This window comes from Protopterus annectens, chromosome 10.part0 (genome assembly GCF_019279795.1).
Source record: "Protopterus annectens isolate FY-2018-M chromosome 10.part0, PAN1.0, whole genome shotgun sequence".
Taxonomy (NCBI): domain Eukaryota; kingdom Metazoa; phylum Chordata; order Ceratodontiformes; family Protopteridae; genus Protopterus; species Protopterus annectens.
In genome coordinates this window covers 1,397,684,026-1,397,696,161 of record NC_056744.1, presented here as the reverse complement: position 1 = coordinate 1,397,696,161, position 12,136 = coordinate 1,397,684,026, and the positions used below count along the sequence as shown (strand labels likewise).

Here is a 12,136-nt window from a genome sequence, read left to right as displayed (position 1 = left end):
CGTACGATCAATTTTTCATGGAACAAAAGAATTTCGAAGCCACGTCGGGGGAATGAGATCAAAGTGGTGTAAGATCCGGAGCATTACCCGATCGATGTAGTGATCGGGAACCTTGAACATAACCGAGCATTTCAACACTAACAATGAAATGGCGGGTCGAGAAACCGCCACTCGACATTATTCAAATGCCTGGGTGATAGTCATTATGTCGTCATCCACTGGTGACATTTATTTGTTCAACGCAAGGAACCCGCTTGTAATTAAGATCCGCCACATTTCTGTAATGTTGGATGCAGACTTCAAACAACAACAATCACCCGTTAACACAAATTGTCACAATCAACATATTGCTAATCTTTAATATTATTAAAGTTACACGTACTCCAGAATGCTATTCTTTTGAGATTGATCCTTCCGATGTCAATTAGTAATAAACACTAGTAATAACAGATCTTTGAATTGGATTTTTACATAGGAAATTCATTTTTGATTCAAATAATTCCTGGATGTCAAGCTGATTATTGGTGAATTAGTATATTTTGATGTCAAAATCCATTTTCAGCTATAGGGCAATTTGTAGTCTTACCTCGCTATTTTGCCCGCAAATGCTGCAAATTATGCAATTTAGAAGTTGCCTGTGGATATCATGCCTTTTAAAAGTGTCAATCGGAAGGGGAACATGTTTGAAATGAACTCCACTGTCACATTAAAATCAATTATTGCATGCCTATCTGCCATTGTTATGAATTAAGTTGATGGATAATTTCTAAAATTAAACTGTGTTTTATTGATCATCCATGTGCAACTACTCTGATGCTTTCTCCTCCCCGCCGTCTCAATAATTGTATTATAGCTTCTATTTTAAAGTATAGATCCTATCTCAGGTAACTGTGGTTGAACAGTTTATTATTTTATATTAGGTTGGCTAATGGGCTTTTGGTCAAACTTGTTTGATGTTATGTGTTGGTTGGGTTTGTTTTTGTTTGTGTCATTTTGACTTTTTAAGGTTTTTATGGTTCTCTCCCTGCATCTCCCTTGTTAGATGTTATATTGCACATACCTGTTTTATGTCTTTTTTGTAATTTTGTTAAGTATCGTTTTGTATAGTTATGGTGTTTTAAACTTCAAAGCTGATATCTATTTATGTTATTTAATATATATTATTTCCATTACTTAGTATAATGTTTCCTAAATCTTGTTTTAACTTCTTGCCAAATGCAATGAAGTTTTAGTTATCGTTTATAAGTGTTTTTTTTTATTATATCGGTTACTTTTGACATTTCAGCACATACATGTTTTTAAATGTTGCCGTTTTTGTTTGGAGAACTGCTTTTTTTTAAATGTGTTTGGTTTTTTTGTAACCCTTCTACCATGCTGTGACACCTTCCATTGATAAACGTAAAAAATGATATAATCACTGAAGTCTTTGACTTTTTTTCCTAATGGTTCCTCTTTCACAGCCATGCCAATTCCAGTGTACTTTAGCATACTGGAGCACACCCCAATTGTATTCTTCTACTAAGCTTCTGTAATTTTCAGTGATGAGATGCTTCAAGTCCAGCTACATCACATGCAGAACCCTATCCAATGCAGATAAATATAAAGGAAAAGTACAAACTAAGCAATTTATTTCGGACCCAAAAAAGTTTTCTAGAGAATTGGGAAACAAGGCAAAAGGAATAGAAACACCACCAAAAAAAGAAGAAATAGACACATTTTGGAGAAATATCTATGAAGATCCTGTGAAACATAACAAAGATGTTGAATGGACAGAAGAAGTAAAAGAAAGAATAAAAAGTTCAAATGTACAGGATATGAATTGGGATTTAGTAACAGCCAGAGAAATTCAAATAAAATTAAGAAAAGCTCCTAACTGGAAAACCCCAGGCCCAGATGCAATACCTAATTTCTGGATAAAAGTATTAACATCTTTACATGAAGATATAGCCATAAGTAAAACTATTTATATGTACACCCTAACAGATGCCAGCATGGTTAACAGAAAAATGATACTCCTCCTCCTTAAGAGTGAACCTGCAAGATATCCTAAAAACTATAGACTAGTAATTTTCTTTCCAACGATGTATAAACTGTAAACTGGAACTAATGCAGACAGAGTTTATAGTAATTTAGAAGAAAATCCAATCCTAGCAATAGAACAAAAGGTTAACAAAAAAAAGTCATATGGAACAAAGGATCATGTGACAATAGGAGGTACTGCCAGCCATGCCAGGAGAACTAGACAGTGATTATATAACATATGCCAACACAGCTATCTGGAATTTTGTAAAGAATTATATATCATTTGTGTATCAAACTGATTCTTACAGACACTTATGTTTAAAAATGTATTTGTAAAGTTGCTTTTGTAAAAAATGCATCAACTGTATGCCCTGCTGGAAAGAAAAGAAATGTACATGTATTATTATAACTGAATTAAATGTATATGTTTTAACAAAGGATACTGCAAGTGAAGTGGTTTAATCATAGTCCAGCTGCAGCAAACATAGAAAAAAAATAGCTGAAATTAAATTAGACCATAAAGATTGTATCTTACAGTACTGATTGCATTCAGAGATGAAATGTCTGTGACAAACCTGGCTTAGTAGCTCTGTAAGAGGAGTATAAGTGTTATTAAAATGGTTTTATGACTTACAGGAGCAGCAGCAGATTTGAGCAAAGCTCTGTCTGTGTGTATGGTAACATGTAAGTACTAAATCCTGATAGCTTCTAGCAATGAGGGTTGCATGGGAACCAGAAGTCAAATGACCATATGTGATGTCAATGTGTAATAAACTCTGAAATAATGTTTAGATATAATATTCAGAAGTTTCTCAGACTGAGCACTCTTTTTTTTTTAACCTGACCAAGAAGGAAGACCACTCACCTACTTCTTCTTGCCTTGCACTAGTAAGTGACAAGGGATAATAATTCTATAAATCAGTTAGTTAAATATAGTGAAAATAGTTCAGTATTGTTTTTTCCTGTAACTGTATGAATCTTTACAGCTGTGCTATTTTTAATATTTCCTGTGACTGAAACTTTGGTGTTTACTGTAAGTAGACACAAAGTACAGGGTTTGATTCTCAGATGGGGTAATTCGCTATGCTTAAAATGACCCACAAGAGCAGTTAGGCTAGTACTAATCTGTGAACCTATAAGTGATTTGGATTTGTTTGTAAATATCTGAAGTAATTTATTGTTGGAAAACAGTTCTGAGTATCTGAAGTTATTTTATATATAGCTCCTACAAATTCTAAAGTAACAAAATATACTTGAACATTTTTTTTTTCTTTACTAGGTCTGATGGATTAGAAGACAACCTCTGGACTTAACATAAAACTTGCATAAAACTCAAGGCTGTTCATACATCACTGAATTCCAACTTCAGTACTTATAACTGGACTAACAATGAACTGTCTTAAACAAAGCTCCTGTAAATAAAGCAAGACATTCAGTGAGAAATACCTCCTCATAAATGTAAATACAAGGTGCAAAAACAGTTGTTTTGTAGGTAAAAATAAAATGTATTTATTCTGTAGTGCACTACTGTATAGTAATGAAAATAAAGCACTTTAACTGCAGTGACTTAGAAAAGTATATTCTAATGTTCATGCAGAGCTGATACTAAAAATTAGCAGGTTGGATGCTTTATTTCAGTACAAGGCAACTGTTTGTTTAATGTGAAGGCAAAGACACTGAACTTCTTTTAATTGTGAAACTGGGTTCAGCAAACCTTGCACAAGTTCTGTTTCTGGTGCATCTTAACTAATTTCTTGTAGTAATCATATTTACTTGCATATTGTTTGGCATTCACATTACATTCCTTACTTGAAGACATCTTTAATGAGGTGTTTATCAGAAATGCTGTGTAAACAATCTGTGAAGTGGTAGATGTTAAAGCCTGTCTGCAGGGGACTGGAGAACAAAGGCTGGCTTGATCTTTTAGTTGATACATGGCAATAAGTCCATCTCAGAAAAGAAAGCCATTATAAAGCATAATGTTTATAGAAGTGCATTTGGCAATTGTGATCAGTGATTCATTTGCTCTCTGCCACGGAAAAATAAAGCTGCACAATTGTTTAAAAAGTTTAACCATATAAATACTGCATACATTTCATTCAGTACTTAATCATTAGGCCAAGATCTGTACTTCATGGTGACAAAGTTTTAGATGTGATCTCAGCTTTTTAAAATTTCTGTAAATTATTGTGTAATACAGAGCACAGCAATAATTATGAGGTGTTTAGAAGAGTCTCAACTCTGTAGAACTGCTCACAATTAAAAATATATAAAAAATAAGATCTGCAAGTCTTGCTTTCTTTTCCATGTTCATTAAAATTACACACCGTTTTGTGAATGATTTTTATCTTACCTTTCCAGAATCTTTACTTGTGCTTTGAATGTTTTGTATTAAATACTGAAGGTAGATAGTAAGGTTAATCTTTGTCTTAAAATAAGTGTTCCGGAAGGTCATGTGAGCAGTCCAGCTATGTGAGAAGAAAGTACAGTAACATAAAACATGACACAGAGCATTTACATGTGTGTGTGTGTGTGTGTGTGTGTGCACACGCGTGTGTATGTTTGCATGTGTGTGGGTGTGTTGAGGGGTGGAAACCCTCCCAAAGAAGGATACTGTTTACAAACTCAAAAGCCTGGAGTGTTAAGAACCATTATGCATACTGGATATACATATAAGAATATCTTGCAAAGCCAAGGAATGAGATCAAAGCTAAATAGTACAGATGGAAGTTTTAGAGCTGAATTGCAAACTTTATATGAAAATTTCATAAGTAGATGTTACTCAAGTAGTGAAATTAATGTTCTCAGAATAAGGTTGCTACCATTAGGAGTGATAGAGTGAAGCTGTATTTCTCAGTAGTGTCTAAGTCAGATGTTCCACTTCAGAGAAATTAGCAAGCCAATATTTGTGTACCTTTATTTTCTAGCTGTATTGGAGCTATTTCTAATATTGTTCAGAAAAACTGGCCTATTTTAACGGCTGAAGATAGAATCAAACATGTGGAAGGCTAAAATCCTAGGTTTTCTTTTAAGAGTAAGAAATCACTAAAACAATTACTATGTTACAAAGACACTAAGAATAAATCTGAAATAAGAGCTAGTTCACAACGCAATGGAAGATCTCCGTGCAGATCATGTAATTTTTGCCATTATATTTGTAGTGAAAATTACTACATGCACCATTACGAAAAGAATAATTTATTTTTTGTTATATGCGAATTGTGAGAGTAGAGAACTGATATATTTAGCTAAATGCTCAATGTGTCCTTGCTTTTATATAGGCAAGACAAATCGGACTCTTAAAGAGTGCATATATATGGTATACTGAGAGCTGATGATAGAAATGCTCTAGCCAAAAGTAAATGAACATCACATTGTTTTTCATTTCAGGTGCTGCAATTATTACACAGAGATTTGAGGTTGGGAGATTTTAAAAATAAAACAGAGAATTATGAACTTAGATGAATTTTAAGATTACAGACTAATAAGGGGTTTGGTTTAAATGGTCATGTCCCTTTAAAGCTTTACTTCAAGTCATGTGATCTGTTCAGGTGAAACTGATTAGATACTTTGTAACTCTGTATATAAACATGTACTTGATGTTTTATAAATTATATGAAGTGGCTAGTCTAGGCGTGAAAGCGCTTACCTACTAAATAAAAATGTTTAAGCTTTTAGCTGTGCTTTAGTCCTTGGTGTTTGTTTCATTGATAAAAAAGACAATAATGGTAGATTTGTAGTACTAAGAGACTACTGGTAAGGGGGGATAATTACAATGGCATGTATTTATAGTCCACTGAAAACGACTTTAATGGAGCTTAAGCAAATTCTGGGAGAAATAATTAGCTTTCGGTAAGGAATATTACTTATGGGTGGGGACTGGAATTTGGTTTGCAACAGTGATCAAAAGAGGGTAGATTTTTAAAGAAATGTATGAAAATATTTGGCATGGACGATGTAAATTCAGTACTAGGAGTTTGGAGTGAATTTACATGTTATTCCCCAAGATACAAAAACTGGACTAGGCTAGACAGAATTTACATTTCACAGGAACATGTGCATTTATTTGAAGGTCTTGATACTCAATAACTATTTCAGATCATGCACCAATAATAATTAAAATAAAAACAGAGGGTAATTAAATAAAAATGAGACACTGGTGCTTTCCCACCTATCTGCTGAAAAGAGAGGAATGGGTAGTGGAAATTATTCAGGAGCTATAACAGAAGATAGAAATTTCTTTGGAAAATATAGCTATGGAGTGGAATAAAATTAAAGTGGAGTTTACAAATAGGATGGAAACAAAAGAAAGGGAGATATGGTTAATAAGTGACAAGAATTATTTAGAGGGGCTGACAAATGTTAAAGCATTGCAAAATAGGGGGAATCTCACAAAAAAGAAGATGAGCAACTGCAAAATGCTAAACAGAAAATAAGAGATTACCTCGATAATGTGCATGAGTTTAGAAAGATTGTTGTTAAGCAGCTGTTGTTTGATAATAGCTCTAGAGCACAAAAAGCTTTTAGTGCAACGACTCAGGCAGTAGAAGGTAGAAAGAGCTGTTACCAAGCCTAGGGAGCCTATAACAAGGGATCCTGTAGAAGTATTATAAATATTTCAGAAAGTCTATGAAGGTCTGTATAAAGCAGAGAAATATGGAAATCAAGAAAAGGTACAGATGGAAATGTTTATGAAAGAATTAAATATGCCAAGTTTAGAGGTAGACAAAGCTACATTACTAACAGAATTGGAGGAGATGAGATAAAAATGGTGATGTGTAATGAGGCCACAGGAAAGTCCTCAGGAATAGATGGTATTCCTGTGGGGAGGAGATGAGATAAAAATGGTGATGTGTAATGAATCTACAGGAAAGTCCCCAGGAATAGATGGTATTCCTGTGGAAGTTTGGAAGCTAGGAGGGAAAAAATTATACAGATCTGGAAGGATTTGTTTAACAATATTTTAAGAGGAGAAGTACCAACATCCTGGAAGAAGGCAGTGACAGCTGTAATACATAAAGAGAGTAAAGATCCAGCTTCATACAGGACCATTTCAATAGTAAACCATGGTTATAAAGTGCTTATGTCTAGAATGGCTAAAAGGATAGCAAAACTGATGCCAAAATTGATAGATATGGATCAATGTGGGTTTTGTGGAGGAGAGGCAAACATTTGACAACATTAACAGAACACTGATGATCCAGAGGGAAGCAGAATGTAAGAAAATACCACTGTTGTGGTAGGATAAAGCATTTGACAGAGTAAGCTGAGCAGAGCAATGGAAGCATTTGCATTCCCTGACAAAATTATAAGGTTGATTAGGAGAATATATGAGGGCTCAGATGTGAAAATTAAAGTGGGTGGGGTGCTCTATGATAATCTCTGCTTGAGCAGATGAACCAGGCAGGGGTGTCCTCTCTCCCCTTTGTTATTTGCATTATGTTTAGAACTACTGGAAAAGAAAATAAGGGACTCAGAAATTTAAGGATATAATTGGTATGGTAGTCAAGAAAAGCTACCTGTATTTGAAGATTTTATTATTTTATAACTGACAAAACCAGAAAGGGACATTAGAGTATTGTGGAACATATTCAGACAGTTTAATTTTTTTTCAGGATACAACATTAATGAAGCTAAAACAAAGGCAATAATGGTAAATTATGTACACACACATAAATTGGTTCAGCAATACCCATATTTATGTGGGCATGATAACTGTATGGATTAAAAATAATTCTGGTGTGGCAGCTAAGATATATAGGAAGAGACTAAACAAAAGATAGTACAGAAACTGAGAAAATGGAAGCTCTGTTATATGGATATTGATAGTAAGATACAAGCAGTTAAAATGTTTTTATTCCCTTAAGTCTTATGTACTGGTCAGGCATATTTTCATCAACTATAGGAAGAGTTGTGGCTAGCAATTAATAAATAGCTGAAGGATATTATGTGGGTGGGGAAGGCGGCAAGAGTCAGTTGGGATAAGCTTATTCTTTCAATAGAACATGGCAGGCTGGGATTATCTGATTTGAACGGGTATTTCAGAACAACACAGTTAAGGCTGCTATACACAGCACAAACAGAAAACTATAATTCAAAGTAGAAAGAGGTCTAAGTCTGGTATTACATTCAATGGAAACAAAACAAGAATTTTATGTATAAATTGTAACACAGACAAAATGGTAGAAAGATTGTCTAAGTGTATAGTACAGGATGATAAAATAAAATATTTAGGAATATTTCTAGCTAAAAACATCAAATATACAATAAATATAAATTATATGAATAGTTTACAAAATATTAAATATCTAATACATAAATGGAACATTTTTTTATTTAACACATAAGAGAGCCTGTCAATAATACTACCAAAAATGTTATGTAAATACAATCATTAGCAATACCCACCCCTAAGCAGTTTGTCAAAGAATGTAATATGTTAATGCTTAGATTTCTTTAGTAACCTAACACACCTAGATTGGCTCTTAATCATCACTTAAGAAGTTGGACTTATGGGGGAATAGGCTTTCCTGATCTAGAATTGTATTTGTTATCCACTATCATAAAGGCATTTATGTTATGGATGAATAGTAATTACACAGACAGATATAAAGAAATACAAGAGAGTTGTTTAAAATCTAATAATTTAATATATGTACATCATAATAAAATAATTAACAATAATTTTCCCTGGTTATTAAAGGACTATTTATTGGAAAATCACAAACAGTTAATACATTTCTCTTACATCTTTATAACATTGATTGATTTTAGAAAAAAAATATATATATATATATATATATATATATATATATATATATATATAAAGCCAGAATATAAAGCTTGGTTATTCTTACTATTCCCTATACTCTACACACAAAATAATATGAGCACCTTTAATATAACTACATTGACTTATTTTAAAGAAAGAAGTTTATTATTTTGGCACCAGTTGATGGACAAAGAAAAAATACATTTTCTAGATATCATTACAGATAAATTTTCTCTGGTTAATAAAATTGGCTTAGATATTCAAAATTGTAGATAGTCAATAGAAAAAAGACTAAATCCAATGCAAGCATCAAAAAAAAAAAAGAAGTTCCAAAATGTATGCAACTTATTATCATATTAATGCATCAAAATATTACAGAAGAGAGGCTTTTATCTAAAATATATAAGACAATTAAAAAGTATTTCAGAATGCTGTAAAGAACATTATTGGGACTTCTTCAAATCAAATAATTATTATCCAAATGAGAATGAAAAAAAATATTAACATACTGTAAACAAACCACTTCATCCATAAGAGGGAAACTATTCTCTTGGAAATGTATGCTTAAAGCATTTAAAATGCCACACAAAATTGAAGTAATGTCCAACAAAATGTTGGATGTTAGAGATGTTAAGTTGAACACTAAAGCAGATTGGCAGCATATTGTTTGTGACTGTACTGTAAAACCATTTTGGAATATCAACTTTTTTACAGGCTCTATTCACTGACAATTTTGTAATGAATAAATCATTAATCCTTTTTAATACCCTCATGCATTAAAAAACAAGTCATCCTCTTCTATTGAGTCTCCTGTCAATTGCAAGAAGTCATCACTAGAAATTGGAAAAGTGAATTGACCCCATCAACAAAATTATTTTTCAACATTGCAACCACAGTCTGTCATCTAGAACTACTATCAATTAAGGAAAGAACTTCAAGAATCACCTCTTCTTATAATTCATGAATGAAACTTAAGCAACTATTAAACAAACAGATATTGAACAAGCCAAAGGAAAGGTAACTCTGTTTACTATTTTAAACTTTTCAATCTTTTTATTACTTATTGTGTTATTTTGTTTACCAGTTTATCCTTTCAATTGTGATAAATATTATAATGCTATATTTTAATTTACTATAAAACTTAATAAAAACATTTAAAAAAAAGAAATCATTATAAAAAAGTGGAAGGAGGTAATGATAAAACAGGGGGAAGCTCAAGAAACAAGGAGAGACTGGAATTTTGGTTGCAGACCTTTAAGGAAAATAACAATAATCATACAGAATATTATATTCATAAAGTAGCAGAAAGTATTCTAAGAACTAAGAAAACATGAGAATGGAGAAAGGAGATTTTGCCGATAGGGATGACTGCAATTAGGGATTCAGACAATAGGCAAGAGGGGGGCTGGAATTTATTGGAGAAAATTGTCAAAGGAACCAAGGTATTGGGTACAGACTACTGGAGAGGGAAAGGTAATAGAATGGGAAGACACAGAGAACTTGTTTGGACTGCAAGTTAGAGATTTCCTTCTCTATCAAGGATTGATATCAGAGTATAGGCAAAGTGAATTAAATGGGGGGGGGTCCTAAAATAAAGACCAGTACTGAAGAGTTTTTAGTAGACTATAGAACAGATGTTACTATGATACAGAACTGGAATTGTCTAGACACTGCAAGGCCTTGCTGAGTCTAATTATGATAACTACCAAAAAGCAGTTACTAGAAAATGGAAATCAAAGTCTAAACCAACTTTACTAGAAGTAGCTAAGATAACAGAGATAAAGCAACTGAAATTGGGATCTTTAGAAAAGGGTAGGAGCAAATTACATAGGAGAACATGGAACTGTGGGATCAATACATGCAGAGGAGGAATGAGGTTTAAAAGATGGCAAGATCTGAATAAACTATATAAGGTGTGACTTACAATAACTGGATATATTATAAGTGATGTATACTGTTTGCAGCTACAGTTGCATCAGCATGGTTTGCAATGTTTAATGTTTGCAACTGAAATTGTGTTGATATGGTTTATTTTCATTTATATAAATGTAAGATTGCCTATGTCATGCGTGATCATTTAATAAAGATGTTTCTTGTTTAAAAAAAGAGGAAAGAAAAAGCTGGGTGGGGAATAGCATTATGGGAGAATGACAGGGTGGAGGGGTTTTCATAATGGTTAAGGGCTTTACTTCACAGTTACAAGGTATTTGGTTTGCTTCTGAACTCTTGTTATTGGCTAGACTTGTAATAGTCTGCAGACTGATAGGTTTTTTGGTAAATACTAGGCTAAGACAGAGGAGAACCTCCAGAGGATGAAAACTGATGACAAACTGGCTGTACAACATCAAAAGGAAGAACTGTTGTGCAAAGAATTTGGAGTCTTTAGCTTGTCTTGGTTTAGCAAAACTCTTCTAAGGATGATTTAAGAACTCAATATCTCTTACAGTTATAAAGACCCCTTTACACCATAGAAACACCAAAAATAGTCTTCTACAACACACTGCCCCTGTAGTATGTAATACTCTACCAAACAAAATACAAAATACCTACAAACCAGCTCTTTTAGAAGCTCTTGAAAGCACACTTCCCTAGCAAGGGAATTGGTGCCTAAGCTGTCCTTATAATTCAGATGAGATTGCTGATCACACCAGTACTGGCATGAGGGAAACAAAAACTGAAAAACAAATATCTGCATGAAATCTGAGTGTCACAGGTAAGCTAATACCATCCCCTTAAAATAACGTAATTTTCCATCTGAAACTACTGAACAGACACCTTGCTTCTTGCTAGCAGTTTAGAGTACACAGTGGAATATGGGACTCTTATCATAGCCCAGAACCAGTAACTGAGTTGCCATTCCTTAGAATATTTTTTCCAAGGTATGGCGATCTCGGAGTTGGTATATATAAGTTTGGAGTGCTGGGGGGGGGGGGGTGAAGGGAAGGGCTTGCCCACCATTTGCAAAAAGAAGTTTTAAGGAGAAGAGGGATTTCCAAGATTTGCTCTCCTACTGTGGTTTTGGTCTGTTTTTTTTTTTTGACTTTTCAGCACTCAGCATTTTGAGTGATAACATTTCAATAGAGATCTAAGGAAACTTTACAAAAAACAAACAAGAATATTGGAGAAAAGAAGGAGCTATGAGATAACAAAGAAATCATTGTGTGGTTTAATGTGGGTAAGGATAGAGATATGGACAAAAGTGCAGGATTTTAAGTAGTGTGTTATGCTGTGGGAGGAGTGGAAAGGCCAAAGATGATGTTGGAGACTGGGTAAAACAGAATGAGTTTGGAAACTATAGGAATCCATCAAGGATTGAGTACTTAGAGAGCTACAGACAAAACA

At 33.5% G+C, this 12,136-nt stretch overlaps 2 protein-coding genes across 3 annotated transcripts in view; both read left to right on the top strand.

Moving 5' to 3' along the window:
* The window catches only part of MCOLN3 (mucolipin TRP cation channel 3), a 1,554,854-nt gene extending 1,550,552 nt beyond the window's left edge, over positions 1-4,302 (top strand). Inside the window, exon 15 of the mRNA XM_044086032.1 lies at positions 3,302-4,302. Within this exon, the coding sequence (XP_043941967.1) occupies positions 3,302-3,335 (34 nt within the window). The 3' untranslated portion in view covers positions 3,336-4,302. The remainder of the gene's footprint in view (positions 1-3,301) is intronic.
* LOC122813614 (mucolipin-2-like) overlaps positions 1-12,136 on the top strand; it is a 1,348,087-nt gene that overhangs the window by 449,311 nt on the left and 886,640 nt on the right. The window lies entirely within an intron of this gene.